We start from the raw sequence: 20,163 nt of genomic DNA, 5'->3' as shown, positions 1-20,163 counted from the left end.
GTGCTTTGTTTTTATTTCACATTTTACATTTACATTCATTCAATTGCTGTTAAATGATTCCTGGTGTAGAGTGTGTACTAAAGTATGTTGTCTTGGCGGTCTTGTGGTAACTTGCTCTTCTAAACAGAAGCACAACAGAAGCAGATGTCCTGATAAAATGTCTTAAATCTCCATTTAAGACTTGCTTAAAATCTACAGTAGAGAAGACCTTGAAACCCAGTTCTTACTCAGTATCAGCAGGATTCAAAGTAGATCTGGCCTTTACCTAGCCCTAACCCATCCCAAGAGTTCTGTTAAGCATACAGCAGTGATTCACACAAATCTTTTAAGTAATCTTTTCACAAACTTGTTGCCAAAAGACAAATCCCCAATCAGTAAGCAAGAGAACTTAGAGGGACATACATTGCAACCTTTACCATTACCTGATTACCCAATAGTTGTGATTGGCTACAAGTTACATGTGTCCTAGACTGAATGAGCAAGCTGAACAACTCATACTCTTCATATATTCTCCTCTTGTGTCACGTGAATCTCTTTAATGCAATGCCTATATCTAATGTGTCAAATGCAAGTACACTAGAGTCTACCAAGACAACTAAGAGGTTTTAAACATGTAACAAGCAAAGAGAGAGAACTACTGGCTCTGGAGGGATTTCAGGCTCGTGACCACAGCTGTGGGGTCCTGCATTTTTGAAGAGGCATTATATAAGCCTGCCACCTCTGTAACTTGAGGTCTATTTCAATCGGAACATCTGGGGGCTACTTTATTTGGGACATGATTTGACCTTGAGGACTACAGACTTGGCCAGCAGACTAAATAACAAGAACATTAAACAGCAATACATATCAACAAACAGCATAACAAGAACAACAACAACAATAAAAATACAATACATAATTTCTCCTATTCCGAAATACTTAATGATACCTGCTCTCTTTGTTGTTCACTGCCCTTTAGAGAGCCTGGCTGAAGAGCCACTGACATGTGACACGTACTGTATACCTTCGGAGCCCCACTGACAGCATTAATAAATTATACTTCATCTCTAAGTTTATTTTTAGATCCTAAGCAAACTTACTCAAGTAGAACGGTTTGAATTGAGTGATCAGTTGAAATAACACAATTAACATCAAACAACATGACAAAGAAAAAAGAGAGGAAAGTGGCAGAAAAATAGAATTTCATCCTATTGCTTTCTCCTCAGAAAAATGGGAAGAATGAAAGAAATTGTTATTTTGCGGTTCCAGTATCCAGTATCACAACAATCTTGCCACAACAATCTCGCCACTTTGTCTTTCTCCTGAATGCCTCACATAAAAAAGATTAATAAAAATACAGACTGGCTAACTGTGTGTCCAGTATCCACTAATTGTTCTCAACACAAAGCCATTGCATAACCCCCACCGACCCACACACACACACACACACACACACACACTCTCTCTCTCTCTCTCTCTCTCGCTTTCTTTCTCTCTCTCGCTCTCTCTCTCTCTCTCTCTCTCTCTCTCTCACACACACACACACACACACACACACACACACACACACACACACACACACACACACAGTCCTCCCCACCTCAGGGTTTTGGCATGTATATCAGGAAGAGGCTAAATATAAACGTCGGATAGCAAGGGCTGGAGTCTTATTGATATAAAAACAGAGCCAAGAGGCCCAAGACCAAGGATATCTTACAAGGGCTGGCAGCAAATTACAACAATGAGCCCAGGAGAATCAGACTTGCGTCGTCTGTCATGCCGTGTGTGAGAGGAGAATGTGTTGCTCGACAGGTTTTCTTTCCTTTCTTTTCGAATGTCTTCTCTGATCTTATCTGTCCTCACTCTTTTTACTAGTCGGTTATGTAAGTATCTGTGCAGCGTGGATAAGAGTTCTGTGGTGTGTGTGTGTGTGCATACTGGTGTGTGTACCTATATATGTGCGTATGCATGCATGAGCTTGTATTGGGGTCCAGTTGGGGTATTCGGACTTCTACGTCTTGCCTCTAGTCAATTCTCAGTTACCCTCTGAAAACACACAACTTATCAGTTATCAGCTACCAGTTAGAAAAAATCTGTCCAATGGAATGTATGTTGTGTTTCGGAAAGGGGGAGGAGCCTTTGTGTGTGTGTGTGTGTGTGTGTGTGTGTGTGTGCGTGAGAGAGAGAGAGAGCGAGTGAGTAAGAGGTGTGTAAATGGGCCATATTACTGTAAGAAAAAAGGTGCCAATAATGGAAAAAGACACTTTCATAAAATAACAAATTGTTGTTTGATAATTTGCACACTTTCCCTGATAATTTTGATCCATAATGCTTAAAATGTAATATTTTTGAACAAGTTATAGTTTAATTTTGACCTACATTTAACATTAGTAAATAACAAAAATATTGCATGATAATGGTAGGGTCCTGTATAATGTTAACATTATACAAACTTTATATTGTAGACGTTCAACATGTGGCCAGCCTGTTTTATCCATGAAGTAAATCTGAATTTCTTTAGAATCAGAAGCATTAAACACAATTTATAATATCAAATTCTAGGTCACAACAAGATTCATGGAAAAAGACACAATAATATTCAATCCCCTCAGGACTTGAAGACATTATACATGGGGTTGAAGCATCCTGATCTTTGATGTTGTAGAGACATCTGGCATTCTTGTATGGAACCATTTATTGCAAGTAAGCCCCTTTTATGACTCAAGGTGACACAAATAATGCCTGAATCACAGAACAATGTCAATGTTTCAACAATGTTTGCTCTGAAGAAAGCTGCAGATGTCTGTGAATCACCATTCCTGAAGGAAAAGCAGTAGGTTACTGGTATAGTGGCTATATTACATAGGGGCAGCCATGGCCTACTGGTTAGCTCTTCGGACTTGTTACCGGAGGGTTGCCGGTTCGACCCCCGACCAGTAGGCACGGCTGAAATGCCCTTGAGCAAGGCACCTAACCCCTCACTGCTCCCCGAGCGCGCTGTTGTTGCAGGCAGCTCACTGTGTGCTGAGTGTGTTTTACTAATTCACGGATTGGGATAAATGCAGAGACCAAATTTCCCTCATGGGATCAAAAGAGTATATATACTTATATATTTAGTATTTAGTTGTCTGAATTCACTCAATTACCAACACTTAATTTTGGATATAAACAGCAAAGGGCAAATGAGAATTATAGTCCTGGTCTACAAGATTTGAGAATATTTCAGATGCAGTATCAATTAAAAAAAACCCAGCCAAGTCCAATATGAAGAATAGGTCTAAACCACAAACAGACTTAGCAAAGACTGGCATGGCCAACAAAATCCAGTTATAAAGAAAACCAGTTACAAAGCAGCAAATATTACAGTAACTCCAACATACACAAACAAATCAGCATGTGCTACTGTGTTGGATGATCTGTTGCACCAATACCACCAATTCAAAATGTTCTCTGTTACTGTGACATGTTCGCCATCTAGTGTTGGTATGTTAGTGCTGTTTTTTATATTATCATTCAGTGTGAGGGTGGGACTCATAAATGTCATCCAATGTGTCTCAGAAGAGAAAGGGATTATTGCTAAACCTGCAACGGATGATGATATGTTGGAAAGACAGATAAAGTCTGTCACTGATTCTTTTTTCGCAGTCACAGTTATGTGCTATGAGGTGTCCTGCCATGATGTAATGGTTTAGTCATGTGACTCGACAGCAACTGTAATGTCAACATCTTTAAAATACACTCTCACTAGTAGACGGGTCACATGGCATTCAAACAAGACTATATTTTATATTTATTAAGAATCGCCCAACTCTGAGTATTTTCGATGACAGTAACATGGGTGCAAAACAGGTGCCTGTTGATAAGGCAAACTGTCAAACTGGCACGCGTTCACAAGTCCAAGGGCCCCGCCCCATTACAGCCAGCGGTGACAAGTGCAGCGTGACAAAAGGAAACACTGGCTGGTGTCACCATGACCATAGGAGTGTCATCCTCCTTACTAGTGTCGCAACTGTCACATGTCGCATGATATAATATATTCATTTAACTGGTTTATTTAGTGCGCCAAGGGTGATGTTTATTAAGCCATAGCCTACTAGAGATGTCAAATTAGAATTTGCGGCTGGCGCACCATGACTCTCCACTGGAGTTCACCGACCAACTCTGGACTGGTGGCGGATGATGATTTCTCCAGTATAGCAAACGGGACGGCCGTTACTGCGCTTAAATGCGTGGTTGTCGGTGACGGCGCGGTAGGGAAAACCTGCTTGCTGATGAGTTATGCCAATGATGCGTTTCCCGAGGAATATGTGCCGACTGTTTTTGACCATTACGCAGGTAAGTTGTATTCGGCTGTTGGGAAAGTGTATTCTTAATGTGTCAAATCTAAAGCATTCTGTTTAGTTAGATTTTAATTACGTGAAGGTGGGAAACATTGTGCCACAACTGCTGTTAAAATTTGGCTTTGATTAAAGAGTGATTGATTGTATTTAATCGTTGGACACTTGTTGCTTTCGCTAACCGAATGAGTGCTTTCCCACTAGCTTGGGTGTTGTTCTTTGTCCTCACAGCCCTCTTAACACTGTCTTTGTTAATTCTACAGTGAGTGTGAGCGTCGGAGGAAAACAGTATTTACTGGGCCTGTATGACACGGCTGGACAGGTAATGTTTGCCATCACCATGGATGTTTGTGACACTGACAATAAACCTACAGCTTAGGCTGACATGGTAATGTTCACACCAAGACCAACGACATCAAGTTCTTCTGGTGTGATTTTTTAACAGCTCATTAACTGTGGTGGGATGGTTTTGATGACATAATACTGATGACTCAGACAGTAACAAAATTATAGTGATGGCAAAACATTGTTGAATATTATGTGTACAAAAGTTATTGGAGAATAGCGTATTAGTACACTGAAGGTTGAAGGTCAGTAAAGTAAATGCACTTATATCAAGTCTTATGTCCTTGTCATTTAAAATGTAATGCATTTTTCCCAATATTTTCCAATATCCAGTAGTGTCAGTGTATGGCTGATGGAATAGAGAAAGTCTGTGGTTCAGACACCACCAAAAAATAATTTGTTTTAGAACGGTTTTAGTGCTACCTGACTGAATGTGTGTGTGTGTGTGTGTGTGTGTGTGTGTCAAGGGGACTACTTCTTGACACACAGTGTTGCCTCTATTCTGGACATAGTTTCCATGTCACGGGTACACTGATTGACACATGAATGGGCAGTCTCTCTCTCTCTCTCTCTTTTTTCTGTGTGTGTGTGACATCATACATGCAATGACTCATACCTGTCACACCAAAATTAAATTAATCTCAGCAGATGAGAGCATAGATTGGGAGTCTTGTTGAGCACCACTGCTTTGTCATCAGACATGAGTGCAGCAACTGCTAATGTTTTTAATGAAAGATGAGAAAAAATAATGGTGTTCATAATGGTTTTACTCATGGCATCTTTAAACAATCTAAAGACATCTGAGCTAAATAATCTTTCATTTGAGTTTAGCTTTACTGATTCAACAATGCAAGCTGACAATACATTTGTGTTTCTGACTTGTTTGTAAAGGTCTGTACAGACAGGCAGGCAGCCTCTCATTCCTCTCTCTAGTGGAAAGTGTACACATGAGTGACCAGCTGGGTTATCTCTGCTGAGACACTGGCACAATAAGCAGTGATATGTTTCTCAGGTGCTGCAAACTTAAGCTGGATGTTTACTATAAACTGCTCAGATGTGTTGCTCAATGGGACATGTCTTATGCCCGGTGCATCGCAGCTCCAGGTGCACCGTAATTATCTTTGCTAGCTTGTGGCCAATGCTGTCATCATTTTTGGCCAGGTTGATAATGTGTTTTGTGAGTTGCCTGTGTTTTTTTTATTTTATTTGTTGTATTTTCCCATTTGTTGTTCACTTTGCATTTCAGGACCACCATAGGGTTTATCTTTTAAAATTCTTTCAACTTTATGTAAACATTTATTTGAAAGTGTACTGAAATGAGAGCAGCTCGATTATGTATGTGTTTAGTATGTCAGTCAAACTATGTTGAAAATCTTGACGTTTGTATTGTAATTTTTCTTAGTCACATTGGTGCCTTGAATCATAATGCACATTTGCACAGCAGTTAGTACATTTCTCTAAACAATTAGTGCAAACTGCACCGCATAACCTGCAAAAGTGTGCATCTTGCTCAAAATGCTTAGTTAATGCCTCAAAAGCAAATATTTATGCCAACGGTCAGTGCAATCAAAATTACAAGTCATGATGCCATTGTTTATGTCAAGAGAGTCAAACTGTTTTGTCTTGTTGTCAATATGACAGATTACTCTGTAAGTATTTTCTAATGAACAATGTACAAGGCAGCACTGTTTTCTATTTCAAAACTACAGTTATACATTATTGTGTGTGGAAGGGGTTGATTGCAAGACAGTACATTTGTTTCAAAGTTTTTTTCTGTTGACAAGACATTGTGACAGTATAAAGTAAATAAAGGCTTTTACAGCATTGTGCAAATGGAAAATAGCCAATACAGTAAACACCCCTTGGTCAGAGTCAGAGCTGTGCACTGTACATCTTTCTATATATTCTGACGTTCCTGTCTGTCAGATCACATATGATAACTAGTTATGACATCTACTATGATAGACTATGATAACTAGTTATGACATCTAGTTCAACACATTTGCATGTAATGGCACAAGCGATGAAATAGATTCAATGAAATGCACAAGTGATAAGATGATATGAAGTTTGAACAAACAGTTTTGAGACTTACCATTCTGATCTGAGAAATGTGCCAAAGCAACTGAGAAAAACTGTAAGAAATGAACATATTTCTACTTCTAGCATATTAATGTATATTTGATAAATGTTTCCTGCCTTCATTTGAATGTGATGAACAGCATACAGGTAGTAGTGCTATTCACTGCTTACTCTACAGGCTAAGACTATGTACTGTATCATCTGTATTAGGGCTAGCTCACGTAATCACAGTGCCCTCTGCTTCGCAGGAGGACTATGACCGCTTGCGTCCTCTGTCCTACCCTATGACGGATGTCTTCCTCATCTGCTTCTCTGTGGTGAATCCGGCCAGCTTCCACAACGCTCGGCTGGAGTGGGTACCAGAACTCAAGGAACATGCACCTGGGGTTCCCTTCCTTCTCATCGGAACACAGGTGACCCCCCCCCCCAACAGTGTACAGATGTATTTAGAACTAATCTTACTATGGCTGAAACAAATGTTAATTACCGGCTCACATTGAATATTCAGCTCATATGTCTTTAAGGATATTCTTTAGTTAGTTATCCTCTTTGAGGATAATCTTTAGTTAACAATCTTTCATCAAAATCAAATGCAAATGCTAGCAGTCACATAGACACTAATACTCTACAGTAATGCAGACAATCTTAGCATCGTAGACTGTATTCTCCCTGTCCCTTTGATCAGATTGACTTGCGTGATGATCCGAAGACCATCACCAGGCTGAACAGCATGAAGGAAAGAGCCATTACAGCAGAGCAGGGTCACAAGCTCGCCAGAGAGGTGCAGTAACATCTTCTCTAACGCTACAGAGAGGCGCAGTAACATCTTCTCTCAGTAACACTATAGAGAGGTGCAGTAAAATCTTCTCTAACGGTACAGAGAGGTGCAGTAACATCTTCTCTAACACTATAGAGAGGTGCAGTAACATCTTCTCTCAGTAACACTATAGAGAGGTGCAGTAACATCTTCTCTAACTCTAGAGGTGCAGTAACATCTTATCTAACTCTAGAGGTGCAGTAACATCTTCTCTAACTCTAGAGGTGCAGTGACATCTTCTCTTAGTAACACTATAGAGAGGTGCAGTAACATCTTCTCCCAGTAACACTATAGAGAGGTGCAGTAACATCTTCTCTAACGGTACAGAGGTGCAGTAACATCTTCTCTCAGTAACACCACAGAGGTGCAGTAACATCTTCTCTAACTCTAGAGGTGCAGTAACATCTTCTCTAACTCTAGAGGTGCAGTAACATCTTCTCTAACCAAGGGAGAAGATTAAGAATGAAGTCAGGAATTATTTGGTGCACTGTGTAGTAGTATTCTGATTCCAAGTTTGGTGTAATTGACAAGGAATTACCACCAAACATTAGCACAACAACTTTGTACCCATACTGTATAATTAGTGTACAATCCTCCACACCACACACCACACCTTGCCATTCCATGCAAGTGCCATCATGTCCACTTTTCTACTTGTCCTTCAGGTAGGGGCTCGTTGTTACTCTGAGTGCTCCGCACTGACCCAGCAGGGCCTGAAGGCTGTGTTCGATGAGGCCATCATCACTATCCTCACACCGAAGAAGAGGAAGAGGAGGGCTTTGAGGAGACGGCTGTGGCCCGGCTGCCTTCACTGCTGCCCGATCACATGATCCGCGGGACACGAGAAGCAGTGGACTACGGGAAGATGGACGATTAAAACTGAGCACTCCAACTCTGTCCACTGTCATGGCTGGTTTGGTATGAGGTCAAGAGCCTCATGGAAAAAAATTGTCGTCTGTCACATTTTTGTCATTGATACAATAGGCTATAGCAAAATAGTGGAATAGAAGAGCCTGAAACTACATGCACAAGCAAAGCTTTGGTGGACTTATTAATGCAAATGAGAGACTGGAGGGGATAAGAGAAAGGCAGATACGATGGAGATCAGAACAGACTTTCAAATGAATGAAAGCACAAATTCTGGTAGCACATTTACACCAGAATGACAGATTGCTCTGAAACACACTATGGATTTGTTGTTATTTATTTTCTAAGAGGTGTTCATATGAGATTAATGTTGCGTACAGTAGTTGTCTGTCACTTTATATTATATTATTATAACTGCCATTTACAAAATCCTCCATTTCGAGGAAAATAATTTTCACATTCTGTTTTCTATGGGACATCAAACACCTCTTGGTCAAGCCTTTTTTGTCACTTATGGTCAAGCTGGATGCCACAGCTCTTAGACACAGTGATCTACTGATGCAATATTTCATATGTCAGCACTGTGCCCGTGACTGTGAGATCTGTTAAAAATGAACTGCTATTCTAAGAGCTCCCACACTACTTCTTAGGTTCTTTGATGGCATTAAGATATGGATTAGTTAAACAAAAACTTACAATACCTTTAACATCATGGCCATAACTTTTTGCATAATGTTATATTGCTGATATATTTCAAATAGTGTTACTGCTGCAGATATCCAGCATATGTCTAGCCTACCACTAGCAATTATACTCACCATCACAAAATAAATATACTGAATTGCAAATACTCTACCTTATTCCCCCATTCATTTATAAAAAAAATACAATGGACTTTCTCAATAAACAGTGTTGTGTACTCTCGCTTGTACATGTGTTCCTGATCGTATATTTCCTTCGATAAATCTATGTGATTTTTAATTTCTCATTTCACTTTCATGTTCCTTTCCTATTTTGTTCCTTCTTTTACTCCATCTTTTTCCTGAACCTTACCACAACGGTTCAGTAAGATCCCTTGCCTGAGCATAGCAGTGGTCCCTGCATCTAACTTTCAAATTGAGTGAAAACAATTTTCAGAGATATGAAAATACTATTCCCCTAATACATCACTGTCGTGGTGACCTTATTGGCAGGCCTATAGATACTTTTTTTTATTATGTTACAAACTGAAATGAAAAAAAAAAACAACATATATATAAACATTTTGGAGCTGAGTTGTATCTTATCTTATGATTTGAGAGGAGCGATGCTTTGTTCCCACCATGAGTATGTGGTATTGAGAAAGCTCAAGGTATCAGTGGTTCCATGTCACATGTTTCTTACTACAATTAATATTTCTGATTACTGCGGTTATCTGAAGAAGCTGTGACTTCAGACTTGACTGCAGTATTCTATCAGCATTGACACTGCAATATTCATCACAACATCTCACAGTCAGCACATGCCTCAAGCAGTATAACACAATAATCTTGATGTTTCATGTAAACTTAAACTGTTAAGTTGTGTTTTCAGGCCATGAGTGAATTTTGTAAAATGGAGGAAAATGTTGCATTGATTTAACAGATTTTGTTACATTTTGTTAATGTGCCACCACATAACACAAGACATGCCATATAGTAGATTAATTTATTAGTGATGTATAATGATTGAGCACATCTGACATTATATTATGTAATTTAGAGAAGTTAACAATTACTTAAAGGATAAATAAATTATGTGAGCATTTTCAATTAAAATACACAATTCAGCAATCTAAAAGATAAATAGAAGAAAAAGTAGCATGAATACAAATGAAGTAATACACAATAGAATTTAAAGTACGCTACTGCGCACATGCCCATATAGGTTCATGGTCAATGCAGCATCAGGAGCGATATGAGCAACACACACATCCTCAGGGCCAAGGAGTTCTGGTGAGACACATCTCCTCTATTAGTGGAAGGGCGAACTGGGAACAAAGCAATACACAATAGCACATTAACAACAACAAAAACAGAAAGTAGAACCAACAGCAACAGTGATGTATTGGTGTATTGCTGCTTGAGAACCAGAGCCTAAAATAAGTGAACTGATTCTGTAATGTTTAAAATAAAATATAATGTTTAAAGTGTATAAATGTATATTGTTCTGAATGGGTCAGTGTGGACAGACCCTGCATTCTGTGTATCTTGATAAAATATGCTAATTTACTCGAATTCCTGTCGTGCTAACTAGCATCTAGAGCAGATTGGAACATATCATAGTATTGTAGAACAACATTCCAGTTTAGCTGTGCAGATAAGGGAGAGTGGACATATTGGGAGTCAAGAGTTCAAACAGAGTACAAACATCTGAATAAAAATGTGTGAGTAGGAACATAAATGTATGGTCCATTCATTGGATCCTACCTGTTGTGGCGGTGGTGGTGGTGGTGTTACTGGCATTGTTTGTAGCATTGGCCAAAGGTGTGGCAGTAACAGTGGCAACAGAGGCTTTCCCTCCTGTCAAACCAAGACCCAGCTTGTCGAGCTCCGACTGAAGCTGCTCAGTGATCCATGCCTTGATAATGGAGTTGTTCTCAAAGGTCTTCAGGTCGTTAATGTTGATTGAGCCGAGGAGTCCAAGAACTTCGCTCACGCTTAGATTCTGAACATTTTGAGAGTAAAACAAAATAATAAATAATATATCATCAATATCATGTTTCAGGCATATTCTTGAAACAACAACAAAAATCAACTTGAGAATGGAAGAAGCATGTAATAATATTACTTTCTTGTATTAAGTCCTATCATGATTATAGGTTTGAGGCTATAGTAATAATGAATTGAATTGGAAAAAAATCATCTGAGGCTACAATAATAATGACTAATAAAAAATGACAATGCATATTCATGTTGTTGCTATTCTCTTGACATTCACTGTACATATAGGTTGTTGAATTTTAGTGGTCTGTGTTCTCCCAGAGATTTGAAACCATGACACATTGCTCAGCCACAGAAGGGTTATTACTGATGTCAATCCAATCGGATACCATAAATCATGCTAATACACAGGCTGGTGGTTACCTTAATGACATCACGATTGAGGGTAAGGAATGTGGTGATGTCCATGCTAACATTCTCTGCTGCCAGGCTACGGATGTCAGCCAGGGAAGCACCGCCTGAGAGAGAGAGTCAATAAGTCTGTCCTTACTGCCACATAACTATAATAACCATATTATTTATTCATATAGCACATGTAAATCACATACTATATATGCTTTATATAATACAATGGTAACAAGGTTATGAGTTTGATACAGGGTAGCTTCTTTCTCTACTTTGGAGCCATGAGAGCTGATGAGCCTTGGTGTTGCTAGCACCTGGTTGACACTCTACACTGGCACACATGCTTACCCAGGTACGGGCTGATGAGTTGGTAATACGAGGTGGCGGCTCTGGTGCTCCTTTGCTGTCTAACTGAGAGGAAGGAGACCTTGGCAGTGGTGTAGAGGGCAGTCTTCTGCTGGCCGGAGCAGGAGCTCAGGTCCATAGTCTCTGCGTCCCTGTAAAGGGAGAGAGAGATAGAGAGAGAGAAAGGGCACATTAAGGGCTACTTTGGGGCACTGGGTGGACTAGTGTTAAAATAGGGAGAAAAGCAGCAGGTGGGAGATTAGGGTCAGTGGTGAGGTACTATTTTAGGTGGGTGTTCTAGGAATAAAATGGTGACAGGAAGTGGGGATTCCATGCTTACATGTCACATTGTAACCCCTGAGTAGGAAAATGCAAATGTTTGAGGTTTGTAAGAGCTCTGGGCCCACTTCCCCGAAAGCATCTTAAGCCTAAGAGCGTCGTAAAGTCCCTCTTACGAACGTCTTAAGATTTGCCGACTGTTTCCCGAAACCATCGTAGCTTAAGAGCATCATGAAAACACTCGTAGATCTACGAGTGCTCCAGAGTACTCGTTACCGGCTAAGAGCGTCTTAACAGTACTTCTCACTGAGGTCACCAACAGGACATACAGAGGAATTACAACTTAGAATACATAATCCAATTTACGTTCCCATTCTTTATTGTGTTTACCTGTGATGAATCAGATTTTAGCGTGCAAAATAGCCTACATTTAATGGTCATAATAATGTGATGAAAAGCGGACAAAAATGCAATCAAGTTATGAAACGAGACGTTGCCAGAATAGTTTGACATTATCTTTGCTAAGTGAATATTTTATTAGGCCTATGAGGTAAAAAGCAGAGAAAGCAACATGTGGTTTAGTCTGTAGCCTACTGCATCAAAATCTAAGCCTACACATTTCCTCACTTTCTTACTCGACTTCTTTCTTATCTTCAAACGTGTTCTTAAGTGGCACCGCGAAAAATTATTGCATGGTGCAACAATCTAATCTTAAAATAATTACAATTATTTATGTCTCTGTGTGGTATATAACCTACTTGGGATTCTTACATGCAGATGTCAAAGTGTTTCTATTTTCGTATTGATGTGAATTAATGTGTAGATCCGAAGTTTAAATGGTAGGCCTATAGCTGTGACGTGCAGTCACCTGACATCACCGTCAAATCAGAGGATATTTCAGAACTATTAACGTGGACAGCTCCCCTTAAGAGCATCTTAAGAGCAGTGCATGCGCGTTCACGCTACGAGCATGTTCGGGAAACAGTCGGAAAAACCAAATGAACGATCGTAAGATGAATCGTAGAAAACCCTCTTAAGAGCGTGTCTCCGTCGTTATCGGGGAAGTGGGCCCTGGGTCGTACAAATTCAAAAGGTAGTGTTGGAAATCCCAGTCACTTTCCTGTCACTCTACTGGGAGACACGTCCACTTCCTGAAGCTTCCTCCACCTGAGGATAATTACCAATCAACCTCACTAGTGTGTCTCTCTCTGTGCTGACTGCTTGCTCCTCTGCCTGCTGCATGGGTATGCTGCGTCTATGACTTTGTACGTTTATTTAATCATTTGTAATTGACATTAATTTGATAACTGTTAAATGTTTCACTTGGTTAAAGATTTCCTTTGTGGTTATGTGAATGTACAGTATTATTATTATAATGATCTGTATCAGTAAAGCTGGCTTTGTTTGATTGTAGATACCAGCAATATGCATCAATTGTAAACCAACATTGAGAAAGCAAACAACAAGGAAAGAAGCAAATGGCAATAAAGATCAATTGTGAAGTAATTCCTGGACTCATTCCTGTGTTCTAATCGACACACCATTCTGGTAGCACTCCAGCCAAACACCAGATATTTTACAGGTAGTAATGTAATTTTAGCAAGGGATATACAGTAGTAAACATCAGTGAGTTAAGTAAGTACTTTGCTAGCCCATTCACTCTGCCTTATCAAAAACACAAATATTCTGGTGGATCTTGCCATTTGTTGCAATTTGTTTGTGTCTCTTTGCAGTGATCTAATATCCAACAATTGGTGGATATCAGAAATAGTTTGTGGGGCAGCATACATTGGCCTTCAGGGATAATGTGTGCACTCACTTTAAGCTGGCTGATGTAATGCTACTCAGCACACTGGTGTCCAGACCGCAGAGCTTGGAGCCAATGGTGTTGATCTCGTCGCTGCCAAGTGTGTTTTTGGCTGTGCTCAGGTACTTCATAATGACTGCTTTACTCTGAAAACCAACACAGGGTAGAGAAATAGTGAGTGTGTGTGAGAATGAGATGGTTGTGGGCCCTTTATGTTGCCTACCAAAAAGATTTGAGGAGAAAAATTCCAAGACAAACCAGCAGTATCATTCTCATATTCGTGACCTCTCAGACTCTGAGACAAAACAGTTCTTAAGAGGATGTTAGTGATTGATTGTAGTTGTGAATACTAAAGATAGCATTGCATAGGCTAATAAAAATAAGCTTCAATGAGTCCAAAATAGGTACTAAAATATCTATAGAAATTATGGTTAAAGGAACCACAATTGACCACAGTTAACCTCCCCACGCGAAAAAGGTGGAGTTCCTCAAAATGTTCATCTGATGTGAATGCACCTAACTTGTACTACACTTCTTACTACCACTCATCGACATCGACCATCTCTCCATTATCTTTTCCCTACTTCTTGACAGTCAATAGGCAGACATTGTTCCATCTCTTCCCAGACTCACCATTGTGGTGTTCCACTCTCCATCGTCTGTGTTCATTAGTGCTGCCAGCGTGTCGATTAGGGTGATCTTCCACTTACTGATGTCATCTGTGGTGGCCACGCGGGCTGTGGAACCCAGGAGCTGGAGCTCTGAGTCCTTTAGGCCCTCTGGGTATGCCTGATAGAATGCAGCACAAGACAAATGGAATATAATAATTTGTGACATAGCTCAATGTGCATGTAGGACATGAGAATATTAATGTTGGCATGTGTGTAGTCTATGCCTGATTTCATACTGCATATAAACATTTATGCCAGACGTATGTGTGGTGGAAAACCCACGGCAGCCGTCCACTAAAAGACCAATTAGCACTCTGGAGAAAACTCGACCCAAAGAATACACGCCGAGACCAGAGAGCTGCTGTTGACCATGTCCAAAATCTGTAGATGAAGCTGCTGTGCTCCGACTTTTATGCTAGAAGCGGGGTCCAAGGATCTCCTGTTTCCTATACATAACACGTCCAATCAGGATTTGGGGTTCGTCCCCTCAGCAGGTGACTGACTTTTTGGCAAACCAATTAGGGTTTTTAGAAGGAAACCGATTAATCATATTGCTGAAAGGTCCGCCATCATTTCCATAAAATGACGTCAGTTTAGCCTTATGTCATATGTGCTGATTGTTCTGAATAAAGCGTCTATCATTTGTGCTGACTGTTCTGTATAAAGCGTCCTTGGGTTTTGGGTTAGGCTTGGGTCTGTGGACATTAGGTGCTGACCTAGGGGATTTTGTACTGGGCAAGTTCCAACAGGTGCTTACCTGAAGCAGGTTAACTAGCAATGGCTTCTGTTGCATAGTTGGTACATAGGCTTTTCTGGATAATTACTACATATGCCAAACATTTCTTGCCAGATTAGAAGTTAGAAAGTGATTAGGGTTATTCAACTGGCTGCTACAATGACAGTTTTTGTGAAACAAAGAATAATTGCTCTATTTCCAGAACTGTAAGTGACACTAATGGAGATACCTGGTTTAACTTGGCCAGGATAATGGTCTGGAAGTCTTCATCGTCCACCTTTTTAGTTACTGTGGCCAGGTTGTTCTTGAGGATGTCCAAGTCCAGACAGAGGTCGAACTGCGTTGCATCGTAACCGAATGGGAAGGACGGATCATTGACGGTCGACTCAGTGATGTTCCCAAGCACACATCCTGGAGTAAGAGTTAAAAAGTATTAGTAAAGCTATAGTGATGCTAAAGTAAGCTTCTACAAGTGGTTCCATGTCTTCTTCTTTTTTCATCTCATACTCTTATTCTACATTTATATATTTTCACCAATTCTTCAGTCATGGCTGGCATGTAATATGGAATATAAAATATAAATATATTTACATTTTGAATATAGATACACACATAAAGATGTATGTATTCTTCCAGCATATGATGTACTGTATTATGAATAAATTATGTGTGGACCAAGAGCCCTAAAATGGGATTCTCAGTATCACTTGGGCTTGACTTTTGACCCAATGACATTGAATACCAGTCCATCTGACCTTCTTAGTGATTAAGTGTTTGATGAAGATCCTTGTGTAAGACAATGTGTAAGATAACTGAAAAACTCATTTTGAGTTGGAGATCTACTACCTCTTAGGCAATGAAATCACACCATCCGATTCAAAATGAGTTACCAGATCCAACTTGCAGCATTACATTCCAGACATGCATACCTTTCAGAAAAATATACTGAAAATTTGACCCCCTGAAGTGCTAGTGGTGACTTCAGCTCATGCACTAAATGACAGGAGTGTAGAAGGATGTATTGTGCGGTAAGATGATGGAGTATGATTAAGTACAGTGCAGTGTGGGACAGTATGGTGGAGTTTGATTAAGCATTGTGCAGTGTGGGACAGTATGGTGGAGTATGGTTAAGTATTGTGCAGTGTGGGACAGTATGGTGGAGTTTGATTAAGCATTGTGCAGTGTGGGACAGTATGGTGGAGTATGATTAAGTATTGTGCAGTGTGGGACAGTATGGTGGAGTATGATTAAGCATTGTGCAGTGTGGGACAGTATGGTGGAGTATGATTAAGTATTGTGCAGTGTGGGACAGTATGGTGGAGTATGATTAAGTATTGTGCAGTGTGGGACAGTATGGTGGAGCACAGTGATTGACGCAGCATTGTTTCCCGACCTGCTCTGCGTATGAACCGACGTCTGAACTGGCGGTTGCACCGCTTGAAGAGCCTCCGCAGTTTCCTCTTCTGGACCTTCTGGCTCCTCAGTGACGGCAGGAAGGACCTGAGGAACGCTCTTTTCTCCGACTGTCAGCAGATGAAGACACAATGCCAATGCGGGTTAACATTGGTGGTTTCATTCAGACACACATAGGTGAAGAATAAGGCTGAAAAGGAACGAGGAGGCTGCGTAGAGCTTGCATGGCAACCATGTTGGGGAACCTCACCGTGCTGAAATTGTCCCAGAAGGTCTGTGTGAGGTACAGGGGGAGGATGCCCAGATCCTGCAGAGTCTGCTGATTCCATGTGGATGAGTTTCTGAAGAGAATAAACACATAAGAAATGTATCAGATGCATGCTGAATGTTACTACTACACAATAACGATTCTAAATCAATGCTGAAACAATGATTAACCTGAATGTTCATTTCAATGCATACTAGTGACTCATTGTTTAGTTGATGTAAATTTCTGGGACCTTATGAATTAAAACATAGTTATACATGGTTGACGTACCCATATATTGTGTTTCTTGTGAATAGGAGGGTCTCTATGGCTGAGACCTGGGCATCTGTGAAGTCTGGGCAGTTCTTCAGTTTCTCCAGAATGGCCGGGTCAGAGTTCTGGATGTAGGTGCCATCCAGGGTGCACACCATGTTGCCCAGGATACCCACGTCCTCAGCGCTGAGGCTGAAACCAGTGATACCCTATGGTGCGCCAGGGACACAGAGAAAACATTCTCAAATTAAATATTTCTTTACTGAACCATAATGAAACAATGGATTGAACTGCTTTGGTTTGGCAAATGTAAAAAAAAACATTGGTTTGGCAAATGTAAAAACTATTTTTGGGGGGACACAGAATGAACAAACAAAAATATGAATAAACCCAATGGTAGTAGTACGCCTGCAAAATTACAGTCTAAAAAATTTGACAATCTGTAAATGTATGTACAGTAAAGCTAGGCCTACGTCCTGACTGCCAGTGTGGTTTATTATCAGTTTGTAAAGTTTAGGTGAAGAAACAGTAGGAAGAAACGTGTCAGTCATTTTAGTGTCTAGTTTTAGTCAAAAGAAAACTAAAGGTATCTTAGTCAAGTCTTAGGCTAAAGGTATCTTAGTCAAGTTTTAGTCAAAACATGTTGACTTTTTTTAACGTAATAACAAATTATTTCTGATTACCATTTCAGTCAAATAGAGTTTTTTACACATCTCAAAATATTATGTGTCTACAGGGCTACTCATCTGTTATAATTACTCATTCTGATTTTTTGTCAGTATGTTTACATGCACAGGTAAGTCGAGCTACAGTTATAGCTTGGCTGTGATTTGACCACAGTAAAAGACTTGACTGGACCACTGTCATGATCTTCGTAGACCAAGTATTAATGTTTTACAGATTTTATCTTTTATTTATCTTTTTATTTTATTTTACTTTTTATTTTATCATTTTATTTTATGCAAAACATTTTAGTCTAGTCTCGTCAACAATAATGCATCTTAAGATAGTCTAGGCAGTCTCATCATCGTCTCGTCTTAGTCATGGAAAAAAAGGTCGTTGACAAACATATTTCCTCTCATCTCCTCTGACGAAATCTAAATGGTAGGAATCCCTGATTAATGTGATTGGTTTGGCTGGACCCATTTCAATGTTAGGGACTGTTCGTTATTTATTGAAGGGGCCACACCAAGCAACACCAAAGAACTTTCCCTCTGTCGCACGCAAGCTATTTGTTTATCCAGCAACGGCTTTGCAAATAACGATGTCCATAGACAAGGTAGAATATGTTGCATGATTTTATGAAAGTGGGCAATTCCATGCAAAGGTCATCCTTACCATGGGAAAAAAAAGTTGTGCATACGCAAACAGAACTGTTGTTAAAATCTTCATTTAGGTCTATATTTTATTGTTTGTAACTGATCAGATTGAATTTGATGGAGAATTACACTCTTTTTACATCATAAATATGGTGTGCAACCATACCGAAACAACATTTTTCACATGGTAATATTATACATATTTAAAAAGTGGATAAATGGTACCAAGATTCAAACAAATTGTGTCATTTGACAAATTCCAGATTGACAAGGGAATGGTAGAGCAATGTCTATGCTCAGTTTGCCTTTAAGAGCACAACTCCTTACATTTGTAAGGCTTTTGTTTTTAAGTCAGCAAGTTCCATGGACATGTCACATCCATAACGTTTCATAGGAAAAGTTTATGCTACACATACTGTACAGTGTTGATGTGACAATGTCCATAGTGTCTGTGCAAAACTGATTTATATCAATGTAAAGTATGATGACCAAATTGTGCCTATTTCTTACTTTTAAAACCTTTAATGGTGCGTTATGGATGTGACGTTATGGATGTTACATAATGTGAATTTACAAGACTGGAGACTTTATTATACCTCAAAGCCAATAAAACGTCTGTTCTGGTGGCATGTCAGTTTCAACGCATTTCACCTTAGTGTTTACAATTGACATTTCAAAGATTATTAGGTTGATGAAAACCACAGGGAGGCCTTGCCTAACCATTAGCAAAAAAAACATAATATTAAAATACCTCCAGCCTAGCCGGTGGCGCCATAATACCACCTGAGGCCCCTGGGCTATACATGTATGTATGTTTTTAAGCCCCCCCCCCCACCAAACCGCAAAAACTAATCATGATTAAATGATACCCGGCCCGCGATCTGACCCCCCTATTTACATAACGTGCGCTTTTGGTTAATATAGCCTATAACATGCAGTGTAGCCTATCATTATTGAGCCTATGTAAAACCTTTACATAAACAGGAACAGAAAGCCCTCAATCACGTCAGCCTACCCCTGACATCGCTTATCAAAAAGGCTAGCCTACTGCACGAAAACAAGCGTTGAACTCTTAAAACACTGGCTGGCTAAGTTACAGTAGAAGATGCGTTAGGCTACATGGACGTTTCAAGCTTTTCAAAAGTGCATGTGTTTGTCGTGTCAGGGTGTTCCCCAGGAGGTTTTTTGAAATTCTGTCCACTTAACACACCATTTTAACGTAGCTTGGGAGGGACATAAATACTTTTAGCCTACAGAACAAGCAGCTGGCTCATTGACGTGAACATTGGCTACCCTATGCATTATCACTATACTACCCTACATGGAGACATATCTCACGTTAACAATGGAGAAAACATAACATAGGCTATTATTTGTGCGAATGGGTTAGCACAAACTTAGCTTTTGGTGAACGGAGATGCTGATCACTAATTCATTTCTTTGCGCAACAGCCCATGTTCTGCGTTCATTCCAGTGAGACAAGTGAAATACATGCTTTTAAAGCCCTTTCATTGCCAGACTATTTGCTACGATGTTTAGGCCCTATACCTGCTTTTTTCA

The 20,163-nt window shown here is 39.9% G+C and overlaps 2 protein-coding genes across 2 annotated transcripts in view; one reads left to right on the top strand and one right to left on the bottom strand.

Annotated features, from left to right (window-relative positions):
* Positions 1-3,924: 3,924 nt before the first annotated feature.
* Positions 3,925-9,358, top strand: LOC121685083 (rho-related GTP-binding protein RhoQ-like). Its single transcript, XM_042065357.1, has 5 exons — positions 3,925-4,314; positions 4,580-4,638; positions 6,992-7,156; positions 7,429-7,524; positions 8,226-9,358. Exons 1-5 carry the CDS (start codon positions 4,110-4,112, stop codon positions 8,388-8,390), a joined length of 690 nt encoding a protein of 229 aa, XP_041921291.1. The 5' UTR covers positions 3,925-4,109; the 3' UTR covers positions 8,391-9,358.
* A 741-nt stretch (positions 9,359-10,099) lies between these two features.
* The window catches only part of LOC121685082, a 47,258-nt gene continuing 37,194 nt past the window's right edge, over positions 10,100-20,163 (bottom strand). Inside the window, exons 76-85 of the mRNA XM_042065356.1 lie at positions 17,303-17,493; positions 17,015-17,105; positions 16,745-16,874; positions 15,581-15,762; positions 14,578-14,733; positions 13,957-14,090; positions 11,862-12,010; positions 11,532-11,626; positions 10,875-11,112; positions 10,100-10,435 (exon numbers count right to left, since the gene is read on the bottom strand). Of these exons, the coding sequence (XP_041921290.1) occupies positions 10,341-10,435; positions 10,875-11,112; positions 11,532-11,626; positions 11,862-12,010; positions 13,957-14,090; positions 14,578-14,733; positions 15,581-15,762; positions 16,745-16,874; positions 17,015-17,105; positions 17,303-17,493 (1,461 nt within the window). The 3' untranslated portion in view covers positions 10,100-10,340. The remainder of the gene's footprint in view (positions 10,436-10,874; positions 11,113-11,531; positions 11,627-11,861; positions 12,011-13,956; positions 14,091-14,577; positions 14,734-15,580; positions 15,763-16,744; positions 16,875-17,014; positions 17,106-17,302; positions 17,494-20,163) is intronic.

This window comes from Alosa sapidissima, chromosome 16, assembly GCF_018492685.1.
Source record: "Alosa sapidissima isolate fAloSap1 chromosome 16, fAloSap1.pri, whole genome shotgun sequence".
NCBI classification, from domain to species: Eukaryota; Metazoa; Chordata; class Actinopteri; order Clupeiformes; family Clupeidae; genus Alosa; species Alosa sapidissima.
Note: the sequence above shows the minus strand (reverse complement) of the source record. Positions and strands in the feature narration are given on the sequence as shown.